This window comes from Rhipicephalus microplus, chromosome 8, assembly GCF_043290135.1.
Source record: "Rhipicephalus microplus isolate Deutch F79 chromosome 8, USDA_Rmic, whole genome shotgun sequence".
Taxonomy (NCBI): Eukaryota; Metazoa; Arthropoda; class Arachnida; order Ixodida; family Ixodidae; genus Rhipicephalus; species Rhipicephalus microplus.
Genome location: NC_134707.1, coordinates 37,490,114 through 37,507,833, shown reverse-complemented (window position 1 = coordinate 37,507,833; position 17,720 = coordinate 37,490,114). Strand labels below are relative to the sequence as shown.

Sequence of the window (17,720 nt, the reverse complement as noted above, 5' to 3'; positions counted from 1 at the left end):
TAAGCTTGTAGGTGTACAGAAATAAACCACTGCAAAATGACCTGTGATTAATGTTTCACAAAGGCCGTTAGCTTAGGAGGGGAGGATGCTGTGGAGGTTTTTTTTTTCAATTACATTATATGCGTGTGATTATTTATTGTGCACATGCGTGGTACACTTTGACCTTTGCATTTCACTGATCCCGCCTGTCCGTTGTTCGTTGAGGTCTCTTTTACGTCTATTACGGGATCTAAGCACGCCATCTCGTGCTATACTGCGATACCCATGTCTATTGTCACCTGCAGTAGCTATAGTAACCAGGAGGGGAATCCACGATCAAGCTCTCAGCCATGCTACGGCATTGCCACTGAGCGACCACATCCAGTTGCGTCAAACCCTGGCACGTACAGTAATCTCATGAATCTGTTATCGCCTCGATAACATAAAGGAGGTGACTACCAAATCTTTAGCAAGGAAACCATGCACTATGTTGCATACGGTACTTCGCATTAGCTCATAAGGCTCTGTTTGTATTGAATAATATTCTAATATTCTCTGCGCGTTGGTCATTAGATGATGTGGCCTGTTAGGATGAGCAGGCATTGAAAATTACAGAGTGCATTCTCTTTGTGTTACTCTTGTAGAATCTAGCTATCAGGGACTATAGAAGTTGTTGCACCGGCTCAGCTCCTAACCTTTTTTTTGTGTAGCACATGATAAACTATATAGTTGAAGTGCTGCGCACATATCTGCTCGTGCCTCTGCACGACTGCTCAAGGAGGATTCTTTTTTTCGGCCAATCGGCTGTGCTCAGAGCAATGGCAAAACTAGCTGTGTCTGAAATCCGCAAAATAGAACAGTTCATTTTTTCTGGCAAACGTGCCATCGTAAGCTATATTTAGTTGTTGTTACATGGTTCAGCACATGCTTCTGCTCTCGCTTGCGTATTGGTTGGTCATACTTCGCCCTTGGGTTTCTCCGCGGCCAAGGCCGGACGCAAGGACGCAATTTTTTTATAAAAAAGAAGCATGAATTTTTATACAGCTTTGTTATAGCGAGGTACTGTGGTACCTTATATATGTATGGCTTCTCAAGCAGTGCAGGCTTCATTTGAATAGCTAGCATGATTGCAGATTAAATTCTCTTGAGGTAAGAACCTTACATAAACATAGTTTCTTCTTCACATCCTTTCGGAATTGTGAATATGATGAATGTACGTATTGCAAATGATAAGAGCAATTTTTATGCAAAAATAAAAGAAGAAGCAGCCTAAGGAATAACTGTCTGCTCCTACATGCGCTACTAAACATGTCATAAAATGATCCAACTGTTTCACGATTACACTTACCAGTAAAAGATGTCTTTTTCTGACTGTAATCAGCGTTTTAACTTAGCACGTGACCTCAACCACGCATTCTCAGGTCGCTGTCATTTTGTCCTTTGACACAGCGACAACTGTCCCTTCCCTTCTGCACATAGAACAGTGGTACAGATACGAACGGCTGATCTTCGCCAACCCACACTCCAAGTTAACGAAGGATCAGTAGACTAGCATACGCGCACTTTCAGTCAATGTCACGCTCACACTGCCAATGTCTCGTGCGAAAGTATCCGGGACAGTACGACTAAGTAGGGCCAGACAACTAGCCCCTTCCTACTGTGTCTTAGCAAGCCAACTTTAACATGACACCTCCCCCCCCCCCGTTCGACACATTAGAGCACTATGGAATATCTTGCGGTCCAGCGCCCCCCTGGAAGGCCACCTGTGTATATCAACCAAGGGTCAAGTGATGAGAATCAAGCATAGATTCTTATGAAGTGGTTACCACTTTCAGCCGACGTAAGCGCTAATGAAATTCTCCAAATAAAGTTTCGTTATTCGCTAATTCACTATCAGAGTGACAATAATTTGACGCCAGTGAACACATGTTATGAAAAAGTGACAAACACTTCTGTGAAAATGCAAATACGTTACCACGAAGGCTTTAATAGCTCAAGTCTACAGCAAAACACTTGCAAGGCATCAAGAATAAAACAAGCGGATTGAGTGGCGCCATAATACACCAGCAAACATGAACAGCAGGCTCTAGAAATAAAGCTGAATACCGGCATTACATTCGTTACAAACGTGTATTACAAGTATTTTCTGTGTTTTTTTATTCACCTTTAAATGAAAAGAGGAAACAAAAGCGAATGCAACCAGCAAAGAGTTCTTATAATTAGGAAATCTTTCACAAATAGTTGCTAGATATTTGCACTGAGAAGCATGTGAGGTGAACAGCACGTCCAAGAGGCATTACTGGCAATGGATCAGTTGCTTACATGAAATGCTTACATGAAAAGAACAGCCAGCTTCTCTGAAGACAGGTTCTTTGCACTCAAGATGTGTGAGAGAGCTAAACGCTAGAAAGTATTATCTGTTCCTTATTGTACCAAACTGGAAGGCCTTCCTAGCAGGCTCTTTTCTCGTTATATGTCAGTGGGAGTGGTGGGCTGTATAAAAAATGAAAAGCAATAAGACAAAACAAACAATGCACACGAAGGCAAGCGTGACATGACTTGCATTTCTTTGGCTTGACAAACAGCTTAAGGGCGATAAATATTATGTAGCAGCATTACTTTTATATTACGGGTTGAATATGACTTTAGCGTATGTTTCGCCCACATTTCTACTCGGTATGACGGCCGCGTATAAAGTGAACATTTAGATATTTTTATTCATTCATTCACTGCCATGGCTAATTTAAATAAAAAGCAGGAAGTTTAGTTTTTTTAAATATGAGCAACGCAACAAAATAAGTCACGCAACTTTGCGCCCTCGATGAAGTTCAAGATGTTGTATACCTTCTTCAAAAAAACACGAACGATATCGATTGGTCACCAGTCTCGAGCACTCATACGCCGGACAGCGCAAGTTCTTTGGAACAATACACACAGAATATTGTGATGCGTTTGTGAACCTTGCGGTAGGCATCACAAAGCGTCATTGCAGAGTATTTAGTTAAATGATCTTTGAAACTTCGCGACTGTCGCAATAGGCATTGCGAATGCCTTCCCTGAGTGTAGGAGGATGCAGCGCCTTCTCGAAGATAACACCACGCGACTAACGGGAACATGAAGCGCAAGGTATCCGGCGATACTATAGCGACACGTGCCGTTCGCAGAGCCCACAGCGCAGTACAATAGCTAGCACATTGACAAGCTGTAGGCGGATAAGCTTAAAGAAATCGTAAAAGATAAGAAAACATCTTCGCATGTTGCACACTCCAAAAACATTTGCGCAGATTACCATGCCATGCTTTAGATACACACAACGCTTCTCTTCCAGAACAGTGCAGGCCGTTCACTTTAATTTAACCTGCCAGAAATGACATATTAATTACCGAAGAGTACTACAATAAAGTGTTAGGGAGGGAACTCATTCCTAATGAGGCCATTACAGTTCGTAATTGTCAAGTTCTCGCATTCTTAGTAAGTGGAACAGTTCTTTTAGAGTCTACTTATTGTACATGTCCTTTCAATGGGCCCATAGAACTACTAGACACAATAACCTAAACTTCGTAAGAATAGAAGACCAAGTATGAAATAGTAAACATTTAATAAATACGTATGTCTTTAGGGCATTTCGTGTTTGGAATATTCATTTTGGTGAAACTAAGCAATGGTTACTCATCTTTGCCCCAAGGATATCCGCAACACAAGCGACCAGATATTTTTCCCACGTCACATCAAGTTTTGAAAGCAGCGCACGTGTTTCATTCACATCGCGTAGTGATGTCTCGATCAACACACAGAAGCGATTGAGAAATTATTTTTATACTGTACATTCATATTCGACGAACGTAAAACTCACTCATCTCCATTTAAAAGAAGAAAAGAAAAAAGAAATCTCTAGCTCTCGACCAAACTGCATGCATTCGTTAGAATGTATAAAAATAACTAATGGCCTTCTCATATTGGCATTTGCTGCAAACTTGTTCATTTATAACGTGGGGGGGAACAGTCACCCGTCGGTATATAAAGCAACTGTCGTGCCATTTCTCCATTCGAAAGTCGGACTTCGCCATTTTTACACCAACATCCATCGTAGATCAACCGTAAGTTTGCAAGACTTTGTGACGTTTCGTAGTTAAGATCAGGCTTCTTTGCATAGTACGGAACATCATGAACATGTAAATGCTGTCACCTGCATAGTGGTTCTTAGCAGGCTTTTGTGTGCTCTTAAGAGTCATCGAGCTTACAGTGGTCCTTTGTGGAGCAAGACACTACCAACTAGCCGTCATCAAGTATCCACACACAAAAAAGAGAGAGCGTCTGTCATACTTGATTGTGTGAATTGTAGAAAAGCTTAGCAGTGTCCGATAACACGGTGTCGCTCACACCACCTCAGTCCAGAGGCAGCGTAGATAGTGTATCTTACAGCCAATGTAATCCACGTTGTTTTTAATCACAAATATGTTAACGGAGTTCTGGTATCTAAAGATTGCAATGTACAAGCTCCTACGATGGCAGGAAAAGTAAATACCCGGAGGCAGAGCCGCGACATCATGACGAAGATCAGCTAGCAACACATCTGGTGCCCATGCATGTTGTGTACTTAGAACTGAGACATGCAGAACACGCGTCCATGTATTGCTTAAAAGGCGAATTCGATTGATCTGCATGACAAAGTTGCCTGGTGTTTACTAAACGTGAAGCATTCAAGTTCGCTCTTCAACATTATATTGCTTATTTCGTAAAATTACTTAATTGAAGCAGCATTTAGTACCGCCTTACGCTAACAAGTGCTTTATGAGAAGATTGTTTAATTTGCAGATCTTTTAATGCGATTACCTTAAACTGCACTTTGCTAAACCAGAATCGTAAGGTACACATGCTGTAATTAGATCGCGAGCCAGTATTGTCAATGGAGGCGACGTTTAGACAAGACACCTTTTTGTCTATATGATGAAGACAACCTCTTTTCCGAACACTAGCTCCAATATGATTTCTCGTTTGATGACACCTCACCCTTTTTATTGCGACAATGTTTACCTGAATTCTACCATGTTTGGAACTCAACCATTGACTGCATGCGGTTGTCTACTTTAAAGAAAGTAGCAAGTGTTACTGATCAACACTAACGTCTTCGCACGTGACAGACGCAGCTCTGCCCTGCGTACTGAATCACGGTTGACAAAGCATAAGAGTGTTACAGGAAGCCTGCTAAGCGAAAGCTACACGAAAGGGTTCTACGTGCAAGGTGCAGCTACATACAATGCGCAGATGCCCAAGCCTCGAATGCAGGCTCCACAGGCTTCTGTTTCTTGAAAGCATGTACTTTACGGTGCCGCCTACGTTCTTAGATGAAGCTTCGAGGAAAGCCAAGTACTGATTTAGCATAGCGAACAACAATGCGTCTGCAATCGTGATAATCTACGCACATACCTTCAAACGCAAAGGAAACGTCACCTACAGAAAGATGCAGCACATACAAAGAATGGTTGTCGTGGTACATTTCTTAGCCTGGTGTAAGTTCTCACGCCTCTACTGTTGCTCTGTGAACATTGCGAAGTGACCGGCATCCGGGTTCGCTCTTTCGGTACATTTAGGAGAGAACTAACATAAAGCAGAATTTAGGATAGCTCAGCAGGTCAGTGTTCTATTGAAGGGCTACGAAGACCGATTGCATGAGTATTGCTCGGAGGATAGCCTTACGGTTCCATGGTTTACGAGGTGTGTCACACGAAGCTGAGAGGTCTTGCTTAGGGAGAGCTCACAACGTTACAGATCAACTGCAAGGTGTGAAGATAAAATCTTCTAAAAAATGTAAAAACTTTACGCGAAATGCTCTTTCTACTTCATTCAGGTGTCAGCTTGGATGCACGTTATATCAATGTGTCAAATTCACAGAGAAAAGGTTTGAGGCACTCAGTGTTACATTACAATAAACATAATAAAGCAAACTAGCTACTTGGAGTAGAGGTTGCAAACTGTTACCAGCGCGTGTTTTAATGTTTCATAATTGAGTTGTCAGCCACGTTTGATTTTATCACAAAAAAGAATAAAAACATACGCTCCAAATATGTGCGCGAATAAATTTTGGTTGTATGCACATAAAAAAAGAAGACGTTGCTTTTAAAATACGGCACATCGAAAGAGCCGCCGAACATTGCAGTGCATTTACTAAAGTTCTCAGTTACGGTGATGCGCAGAACACTGTGGTTAATAGGGGCGGACAATGAAGAAAGTTTAGATAATCCAATGAGTAATGCATCTTACTCTTTTTTCGACAACAAGTTGACACCGCTGGCGTCAACAAAGTGCGTACAGAAACGTAGTCATCGCACTGAAAGTGCATTTACAGTTGCAATGATGTTCTTTGTTTTCCAGAGGTTAGGACACGCGACAAGTTTCTCAAAAGAAGGTTAGGTGCCGTTCTCTATACGAAGCATCTTCTCAATTCTCGTGCCACTAAAACGGTGATTCTAGAGGTTCTCGTTGTCTCCTTCTTTACTTTGGCCTACAAGTCATTTCGTTCTGTGTGTTTGCCATACATCACGGAAATCTCACAAAGCTACCAGTGAAAAGTGCCTTAAGAACTACCCCACTTCAACTTTATCTGCATATTAATGCTAATCACAATGCAGTAAAGATGATTTATTCCTCATTAAGTTGAAATTTACAGTATAGGGACTGCAAAATATAATAAAACAACGATATATTCAACAAATATAAAAAATTGCATCCCAATAAAAGGCACATTTGTATTCTAATGAAATATTCTGAATGGAACAAAATAAAGTGACGTTGCAAGGCTGTTTTGCTTCTGTCAAGTTCATTAGTGAACTTCCCAATGCGTGCTATAGCAGAAAACGACTCGCAAATACTTGTGTGAGGTCTAACAAATACTTTGAGCCTTACTGACACGTTCGCTTCTAGCTTCAATGTGGCCTCCACTTCAGTGAGATTTGCTCGAATAGTTCGTAGTGGGGGTAACAACAAGTTACCGAGAGCTCAGCCGCAGTGCCTTTTCACTTCCTCCGCTCACACTTACGCGAATTATTTCTATAACATAAGCTGGGTCACTGCATAGCGAAGCCGAAGTTGAAGGGTGCAACTCTCATTGAATCCGCTTCAAGTGTTTGTCCAAAGGGTCATCAAGGAGGAGGCTGATTCAAGAACGATGTCAAATTTATAGACATTTATGGATTGAGGATGAGAGAAAGGAAAAAAAAAATGCCGGAAAGGACATAAATTGTGTTTACTAAGTCCAGCACTATCGGCAGTTTGTAGAGACCTCACAAACAACTTTATACCACGTCAGAATATACAAAGAACCAGACTTGCGTTTTCTGGCCACACTGATGTATATGCAGAGTTGAGCGTTCAAATTTAAGCCCTATATGTGGAAATTTTCGGTAAATGTCTTGCATACGCTACTCGTGTACGCTGTGCGTGCGTGATATCCATTTTCCAGCTCAGTCAGTAGTCTGTAGAATTGGCATTCAGTCAGAAATTTACTACGCTTGTTCTGAAACATTGTGCTCGACAGTATGTTGCAGCGATTAGGTAAGACGTAAAGTATGACAGGTAGGTAAACTTATGATGCTGTTAAGCAGAACTAGTGCAAATTTTCGCATATGCATTGTATTAGTGGCAACATTCAGTCGCAGACACCGTTTGAGAAGTGCTTAGAGTCTAGGTTGTTCATGAACATACAGTATGAAAGTCTGATATCAAAACGTCATTTGTGAACTTTTATTAAGCTGAAATTGCTTTCAAGCGTGACTCTAGGTTTAGTATATTTAGCTATTTCAAAAGTGAGCCTCCGAAATTCAACCCCGAGAAATTTCACTGTGAGTTAATAGGCAATCTTCTTATTTGTGACAATAAATGACAGTCATTACCAACTGGAAATCAATGAACAGAAATGGTGTACTGCAATCGCATTCTCGTTAATGCGATCGCGCTTGGAAACTACCGTTACCCGCCATCAACGAGTTCTCGGTAGTGTCCTTCCAGTAAGACGCCCGGTTAGCTCAACGCGTCACATACTCTCTCAAGACTTTCCGAAATTAACTCTGTCCAAATACATTGCGAACAGCCTCGTGTCACTCAAGAATAAAAATGCGAGCATCGCAAAACGGTTCGTTATCTATAAATAAAATTAAAAAGTGAAATGAAGCTGTTTAACAGTAAGCTACGGCCGTGGAGTCTATTACTACGTCGAAGGCATGCAGTGCGCACTGTTTCAACACAAATCAGGGCGCGTTACATTGAGGCAACATACAGAAGGCACCCACGCTGTGGCTGCGACAACCTTGGTTCTAAATTGCACAGCGTTTGCACAAGATTTGCACAAGATTTGCACAAGATTTGCGCAAAATTTGCACAAGATTTGCACAAGATTTGCACAAGATTTGCACAGGATTTGCACAACATTTGCACAAGATTTACACAAGCACGAGATTCGTAACAAGATGAACGCGCACCGCACTTCATGTGTTGGCACTGATCCCGTGAACCGTTTTTTTTTGCGCAACAATCGCTAGAAATAAAGCAGGCATCTAGAAAATATGTCCAAAACAGTCGAGAGGACCACGTCCTTGACTCTTTTCCGGTGCCGGTTTTTTCAATCGAAGACAGGGATTGCACATAGTGCATTTAGACGCTGTGTATGCTTTCCCGTGTCTGATGTAAATGCTCATGGCCACGCCCCGCTAACTCCCGCATCACGAAGCGTCATGGCCTTTTGCCCCTCTCAGAGAAAAATCCTGATGGAACCGTAAGTGAACGACAGACATGTCATCGCAGCGGCTTCTGGAACTATCAAACAGTGGTCAGCTGCGAAAGCTCGTATCCATTTGAGTTTCAGGTTTCGCAGGTGTGATAGGGGGTGGCGGAGGGGCTCTGGTTGTACCTGATGAATACGCCGGAATCACATTCGTCATCGCCATAACTTGCACCACGTACGCATATCGAAGAGCTGCCCGAGAGACGCCATTTCCGCTTGGTGCATACGCGTTGTTAAGGCAACAGTGCTGTCGTGCTTTACGTTTACAAATAGTTTACTCGCCCCGCCGTCGCATTGCATTCGCGCTAACTGCGCTCGTCCTATAAGAGATAATGTTGAAGTAATATACAGCCTTACTGCAGCCTAATTCACGCATTAGGACCACTACTGAGATATTAATGTCGGACAAATTTTTTGATTCGGTATATTTTTGTGTGTAAAAATCTTTTCCAATTGTTTTGTTGTTTCTAGATACAAACAGCTGAACGACAATTTTATCATTAAATAAATTTTTTTCTCAGGCTTCAAGGTTCCACAGCCCTCATTCACTCCATTCTTTTTTAGGTCAACGAAATTTTCTGAAAGGTTACGGAATTATGATTAATTAACGCCACAAGAAGCGGCACAATTTTCGCTGAAATTGGTTTTTTTATATATATTCCGAAAGGCAGCTATAGCTGCAGCTGCAAATCCGTTTCCGAACAGAGCTTCCGAGACTACGCTGTCAGTGTTTCCTTTAGCTTTTTTTATATCCCCCCAGCACTCCTTTACATGCTTTATATAACCCCGCCACGGTGGTCTGGTGGTTAAGGTACTCGGCTGCTGACCCGCAGGTCGCGGGTTTGAATCCCGGCTGCGGCGGCTGCGTTTCCGATGGAGGCGGAAATGTTGTAGGCCCGCGTGCTCAGATTTGGGTGCACGTTAAAGAACCCCAGGTGGTCGAAATTTCCGGAGCCCTCCACTACGGCGTGTCTCATAATCATAAGGTGGTTTTGGGACGTTCATCCCCACATATCAATCATTATATTATACAGGCAATAATGACTATCTCCCTTCCGGTGCTATGATGTGAAGAGCTTCCGCACAGAAGGCGACGAATTCGAGTGCACTCAGCACTCGCAGCACTTAAACAGGTACTGCCACGAGTAGACGAGCCACGTTAGCCCCACCCAGACAGGGCGGGACTTCCTGAAACTGGAGTCACCGCAGTGGTCAACGTTGTCCTTCAGAACGAGTCGACCACCCTGTACAATGCCGTGTAACCGCAGCACCGTGCTCGCAGCTGGTCCACGAGCACGCACGCCTCCGGCACGTAGTCCATAAGCGTCGGGCACTCGCAGAGCAGCACGTACGTGATGCCGTGGTCCTGGGGGCAGATCTTCTTGTGGAAGGTGATGCGACGCAGGCCGAGGTGAGGAGGCAGGCGCCGGTAGATCTGGCGGGCCCCGGTCCACAGCAGCCACGACCTGTCGAGCTTCTCACGGTCCTCGCCGGGAAAGACGCGGAAGGCGGAGAGGATGTAGCCAGTCTTGCTCGAGCTGGGCTTCCGCGGCACCTCGTTCACGGGGGGCCTGGCGATGGTGGCCACTTCGTCGTAAACGGCTGCAGGTTTTCCGCGCGGAGGCGGGGAGAGTACATGTAAGGAAAAAAATTGTCGTAGATTAAAGATCACACTGAGACGTAAGGACGAAAGTATGATGGGTGATATAACAGGTAACAGAGTGCTGGAACATTGATGAAGATAGATAATATTATAATAATTACGTCGGCGATGTTAGCCTGGTTCATCGCCAACCAAACGGGTCGGAATTCGACCATGCTGCATAGAATAGTCACTTAGCATAGCATAGTCATACACACTTAGGTACGGTCCCGCACACAAATGAGCTAACAATAAAGCTTCGTTAAGGTGTGCAATTCTCTAAAACACCAATAACTTCAATAATGGCGAGTTTGGTTCAAAGCGCTGTCCTGTTCACTTTCATATTTGGGGCCTTTGGCGAGCTTCAAACTAGTTTTTCTTTTTAACACGAGCGCTTTTTCATTGCGTATCACGCAGGTTGTGCTTGGCCTGGGGCTGAGGATGTCCCACACCTCTAACCTCTAGCCGCGTTGAAAATACCGATATTTACACTCGTTTAGTCAACACCAGTCATCGGTAGCTATCATTTAGAAACGTTTTAGTCAGTATTCGAAATCATTAGCCACGTTTTTCAAATGCCATCCAGCACCAGCCAACATTAAGAGTAGCTATTGGCCAACGTAAGCTAACACCAGCTAACATTCGACATTATATTTTCAACGCTTGTCACTGTTTATGAATGTGAAAACACCGGTAGTAGGCGAGCGGGTGTGACATTCGATGTGAGAGATAGGAAGACGTTAGAGAGATGTGTATAGCTCAATCAGGCTTAGCTGGTCTGTTGAACACGAACTGCTGCGAGAAGGAAGGTTGGGTGAAATATTAGGAGCATGAAAGAAGTTTGTACTTAGTTGTAGTACACGAATACAGTGAAAGTATGGGGTAAGGTCACTCCCTTACTTTCAGGATCTAACCATGAATTTTTGTCAGGCTTGGTAAATTATTTCCCTTCTCTAAAACTGAGTTAGCGTGGTGAATCTCGGCAAAACCATTCTCTTTGAAATGACTCAGTGTCAATTGATCAAAGATTACGCATAGCCCGTGTGCTCAGATTTCAGCGCACGTTTAAGAACCCCAGGTGGTCGAAATTTCTGGAGTCCTCCACTACAGCGTCTCTCATAATCATATGGTGGTTTTGGGACGTTAAACCCCACATATCAAATCAACAAATACTCGTACGCATTACCTCAATAACCTCTATTTATGTTGAATCATTTTATTATATTGACATCAGCCAACCGTCTGCCACAACAAGCAGACATTACCGAGGACTGACGTCATGCAATCGACTGCGCGCAAGTACTACCTGGGACTTGGGGTGTTAGTCGCCATGGAGGCTTTTTTCATTCGTCTTTTCAAACAAACCCCTTGCGAATAATATGAGGATAGTATATAAAGCGCGGTAATTCATATCGCGTGATTCGGTGCGAACGGTTGAGAAAAGACATCTTCGAGCTCTTGTACAAGCATTCATGCTAGTGTAGGCCAACTGTCACGACAATATTACTGCATTAATTAGCCTTCTCGACGTAAACACGAGGTTACATATGATTGTTCTGTTGGGAGTGGCAAAAGAATGACATTTTGTTACGAATATTGATAGGATGTCTTTAAATGTTATGGGTAATATGAACTATATTCTTTATCGTCTCTATGTGAAAAGAAAACGTTAGGTTAAAATAATAACGAGCCGAGACTTCAGATCACCATGGAGGCTTTGAAAAGATGACTATCTTTAACAGGTGGTGTCGCTGGAGTCGATGTTGCGACGTGTCTTCTTGTGTTTATTAAGGCAGTAGCTGTTGCTGCCTCGTACTAGATAGAACAACGTGTCGAAAAACTCGGAAACAATGACTCCAGTGACACAGTATGTTAAAAAAATTTTCATTTCACAAAAGTTTCAAAAATTTTTGTATCTAAGAAAGTTGGGTGGGCAGATACGGCTAGAAAGTTTCCAGCGTGGATCTGAACTCGGCCAGCACAGAATTAGGGTAATTAGAAAAAATGCGGCGAGGCACTCTCCCTTAAAGGGACGTGGTGATGAATAATTTTGATGATGGTGATTATAACGACACAGAATTTCAGCTTTACCATACTTTTGCATAAATCGTACTTTTATTGTTTTATGCGGGAAGCATTCGCAGCTAGTTTATTCTCGTTGCACCCCAATAGTTTTGAAACGTGCACGAAAAATGCAGCGTCAAGCCCACAGGTCGTCCAATCACGCTTGTGTTTCGTGGGAGCATGTTTGGGAATGCGCTGCTCGCGCTTGTTACATTCACGTTTTTCAGTCAATGAATGCTAAATAGTTCGACATGGACCGACATCTATTGTTACCGTAGCAAAAGGCCAGTACGTGACCGGATGAACAAATGACCGCGCACGCCACTTTGTGTCGCTGTCCGTACGTTCGCGCAAATTTCGTCGACTGCGTGTTTGATTGAGTTACACCTTGTCAACAAGGCCAATGCACGTCACCTCAAGACACGCGTTGAATATAAACGTTGATTGTGCACTAACCCCTTTTTGTCGGCTTTGTAAACACTCCGGAAGTATTGAAAAAGATTGAAATACAAGGCCCATATCTATATACCCAATGCAAAATTATTCGACTGCATTCTATCTGTTATTTCTTTGAAATGCAAGCAGGAAAGCGTCGTTTGAATTGCAAATGATTTGCAGCAGCTGAACCCGAGGGCATTCTTTCGATCCAGTGAGCTGTAGTTCTTCGCTCCCACCTTCCGGATTCGGCTGATGCGCTTCTGAGCACAACACACGCACGCATGCACGCACGCATGCACGCACGCATGCACGCACGCACACACGCACACACACACGCACACACACACGCACACACACACACAGACACACACACACACACACACACACACACACACACACACACACACACACACACACACACACACACACGCACACAACGCAAATATCAGTTTTTCACTCCTCGGTGTCTGTAGTGTTAGAGGCAGTACAATCTTCCGAACAACACTTTCTGTTGTTTCATTCTCCAGGTTGAAATTCTTGGTGGCACGGTTCCAAAAACAAAAGTAAGAACCCGAGAAATCATAAATTCGAAAAGCAGCTCCGAGTACCTAAGGAATATATATATATATATATATATATATATTTATTTATTTATTTATTTATTTATTTATTTATTTATTTATTTATTTATTTACAAGATACTGCAGGCATGGAGCCCAAGCAGGAATGGTACAGGCAGTAAGGCAATCAAGCCAAACATCACACAGCATACAATAATTCAATCATCACACACATACAACAACAATGCAACCAAACTTATCGTAACAGCGATGATTTAAGTGGGAATGTGTGAATCGCAAAGGGAATCAAAAGGAAACAACAAGGCACTGAAAGTAAGAGAAAGAAAAACTGCAAAACATTTTTATATCCTCAGGAAAACATGTGTGTCAATAGAATCTGTCGATAGTAGGGCGGCAAACGGTAAATTGTTCCACTCACAGATTGTGCGCGGGAAAAACAAAAATATATATATATATATAAACACAAAATTATAGATATTTTCATTCTGTGCCGTTTTTGTTTTGGACACAGTGTTCTCTCACATTACATTCCAGCGTGTAAATACTCGATGGTATGTCTCGCGACATCTAAAAAAAAACATACAAAATTAAGGATTGTCTTTGTTTTGAAAACTGTGATTCTTTTCTAGACGACGGAGGTTTTGTATATGCATGTGGAGCATGTATTGATTTTTTTGGGAAGGAACAGTAAGCCCCAGAGTTTCGACAACAGCTGCGTGCAATTTTGGCTGTTTCGCATGGGGTAGGACAAGCACAGAAAACACGCAAGCGCACAGCAAGCCATACAGGGGTGACCAGCACAAATTGAGCGAAAAATCGAATCAAATGACTAAGACCAAAGTGTGGATACTCGAGACCTACATGGTACCGATAATATTAGGCTCCACTGGTCTATAATTCGTTAGAGCAAGCTTTAAATAAGAATATCAGGTATAAATACACGGGAAAGGGACGCAATAGTGTTGCATGGAAGACTTATCATAAAACTGGTTGACGTTATGCTTCATTCTCGATCTATATGTAAGTTAATTTGAAAAGAAATTTTGCTTATGTTATGCTGTCACAGTATCGAAAACAAAGTGCGAGTCGCACAACAGCGGGATAAAACTGACGCCTGCGCTCTAACGTGAATATTGACGTTGAATCCGACCATAAGGTATCCGTTAATGCCCGGTCATCGGTGCGCCTAGTCAGCAGACGCATGCCAGCACAGCTATTCTATTTACAAAAGCATGTCGAACAACCTTGTATATAATGCCTGCCTCAAAGAGAAAAATAAATACAGCATAGACAGATCCTCACAGTCTGTTTCACATGCAACCAATTTCGACAATGAATGGGATCTGCCGGATTTCAAGGCTCTGTATCATATGGTAGAAAGAAGTTTTTGAGGTAGGTAGTTGGTATGGCCAGGGTTCTCGAGGGATTATCCCCGGGCGTAACAGTTGGCTTTTCCCTTCGCCACCCTTCGACCTTCCTGATGGCGTCATCAAATATGTCATTTGATGCCTACCCCACAAAAAACTAACAACTACACCTTAGTTCAGTTGCAAGTCACCTATATTCAGTTCTGATGTCATACCATACGTACCTCTCAAAAATAATAAAAACTGAACCTGTGTTCAGTTACAAATTACTTATATTTAGTTCTGTATTCTTCTGTGCACTGTATTCCTATATTCTCGTACTTCCACGTTAGTGAAGCTAGAGAGATGTCGTTACCAGCAACTGGCCATGCTTGAGTACATGTCGAAGTCGCGCTCACCCGTATGGTGTAGCCGTTCTCCCTCCGGACCAGCATCGTGATGACTCTCCATTTGCATAATTAGCCGCAAGGGGTCGCATCGAGCCGCGTCGCACACGAGGTAGGTGACGAACGGGAACTGACCTGCAAGCATGAAAAAACGTAAAGATCGAGTTAGGGGTGCTTGCCGACTGTTTATATCTTCCACAACGAAAATGCGCAACAGAGTTTGGCCAGACGGTAGGCAGCAATTACTCTAATTCGTGTTAATGATGTGTTTGCGGTAATAGTCACACTGAACACTCATCATCAATGACGCCTAGTCATAGTTAATTCACCCGATGCTCTGCGAAACAAAACAGAAGTTCAGGGTAATATGTTCGCTTGAAGTTCAAAGAAATTTTTATAATAGAGCAACGTCACAGCAAGAAGACTTCCCTTCACTATGGCAAATGTGCCTTCTTAAGCAGTGCTTAAATTGGGCTACCGCTGCATCCTCCTCCAGTGGTTTTTAACAATACATAGCAGGCAAGGGTACGTGAGGCCACAAATTGTTCTCCCAGCCAGCTCTATACATGTAAAAATGGTCAAACATGCACTTTTATTATCAGATAAACGCTTGGGTACGTGGCGCCGACCTCATAGCCCTGTGCATGTAATACAGGGTATAGGACAGTGTAGCTCATTTTATAAGAGGGACTAATTTACGAAAATTTGCGAATGACAGCTTTTGCAACGTAAGCGCAGCACAAGTGAAGCCACAATTTTCTTGTAGCTTAGCCCAAAAACAGAACCACAGGTGTGATGCCTGGTTTCAGCGACAGTGATTTTGTCCGGCTAAAGTAAATGCTAGGCTAAAAGATATCGCTGCTTATTACGAAATTAATACATTTGGATGAATATTGGTCTGCCATCGTAACCACTAGTCATTGCTAGAACCACAGGAAAAACATGGCGGTCTTTGGCCACCCATGGCTCTTGCTTAAAAAATGTGATCAATCATCGTTATCACCAGGAGTATTGATAATAAAATTTTTACTATATTTTTTCCACACTATGAGAATTTTCGCAGAATAATCAACGAAAAACATTCGTTGAGCAGTATCTGCTCAGGAAAATAGGCTGTAATGCATTGTTGATATTGTAAGGTCATGTGACAAGATTGCTGCTTCACATTTGCTCTATGCCGGCGTTTTACCTTGGATGTAGCAATATGGCGGAGGTGTACTCATTACTTTCGGAGTGTATATTATACTCAGACACAACATTCCTGAAACTAGCTTAGAAAATTGCATGTTTGCAGCGTCGGTCGGCTTGATAGACCGATGATGTACTTTGTTTTGTGCAATTGAGACATGATCTGCAGCTTGATTTTAGGAGCGAAGTTCCTTGAGGTCCAGGCTTGTTCATAGCCGTTGTGCGCCGTAGCCGCCACTGACGATGACGATGAGGATGACGTTAATGCCCATGTAGTTGAAGAACAAGTGCGTTCCAGACAACAGATTCTCTCAGCCATCACAACACAGCACTTGGAAGGTACAGACTATACGTCATGACGATGGCGTTCATACGATAAACAACAAGCGCGTTTCAGACCACACAACCTATTTCTGCTATCACAGCACAGTACAAGCAAGCTACCCACTGTACGCCATGACGATGGCAATGACGCATATGACAATGATGATGATGATCACGGACAATGACTCGTTTGTTCAGTGTATGACGTCTCGAGATGCTCGATGTATTTTGAATGACTGGGCAACCAACAGCCGTCAGCAGGGAAACGTGCCCAGACTTCGTCTTTGCCAACTTCAAGCTAGATTCCGTAGCAAAGAGCAGTAATAATGAAGGCAAAACAAAACTCACAACACAGCATACCAGTTGTGAACAACAAACGTTTTTTATGATTGTACACCAACTTGGCGCTCGGTTACATGCGTCAGTGGTCAACGTCACGAGTGATTTTGCGGTAACACCAACCAATCCCGCTTTTTCACCTACTTATCGACATTTACTTCGCGGATATGGCGTGATGTTTTTTTTCAAAACCATGGCACACTTCTAGTTCCGCAAAGCACAACCCGTATTTTGCATAAAAGAGGCACGTTGGTCTAAGTATGAGAAGTTGGGCTTCTCTTCACACGTGGTAAAAACACTTCTTATAACATGCAAAAACTACTAGATAGCTTCTTAGGGTGCTCTTCAAGAAACGTGTTTTTTACTGTTAACGCAGCAGCTGTAGTTAAGCAATCTCAGAAGTTCATTATTATCGTCGCCCATTTTACGTAGTTAGGCGAGCTACAATAAATTGCCTGACTCGGTAGAAGCTACCGTAAGTGACTTTACCTCGTCTTTGTTTTCAGCTACGCGTTACCCTCATATTTCGAAGCTCTAGGGAACAGTAAGGTTTTTTCAATTCCAAAAATGAAAATAAAAGTGAGCGCTGCAACTGCCTGCAGCAGAGTGCGACACCCCAGCAGTAGCTCACAAGAG

The 17,720-nt window shown here is 42.8% G+C and overlaps 1 protein-coding gene across 5 annotated transcripts in view; it reads right to left on the bottom strand.

The window, feature by feature from the left end:
• Positions 1–1,929: 1,929 nt before the first annotated feature.
• LOC119165343 (uncharacterized) overlaps positions 1,930–17,720 on the bottom strand; it is a 250,681-nt gene continuing 234,890 nt past the window's right edge. For all 5 annotated transcript variants that reach the window (XM_075871556.1, XM_075871559.1, XM_075871557.1 and 2 more), the window contains 2 exons: positions 15,246–15,368; positions 1,930–10,357 (listed from right to left, as the gene is read on the bottom strand). In XM_075871556.1, the coding sequence (XP_075727671.1) occupies positions 9,981–10,357; positions 15,246–15,368 (500 nt within the window). In that variant the 3' untranslated portion in view covers positions 1,930–9,980. The remainder of the gene's footprint in view (positions 10,358–15,245; positions 15,369–17,720) is intronic.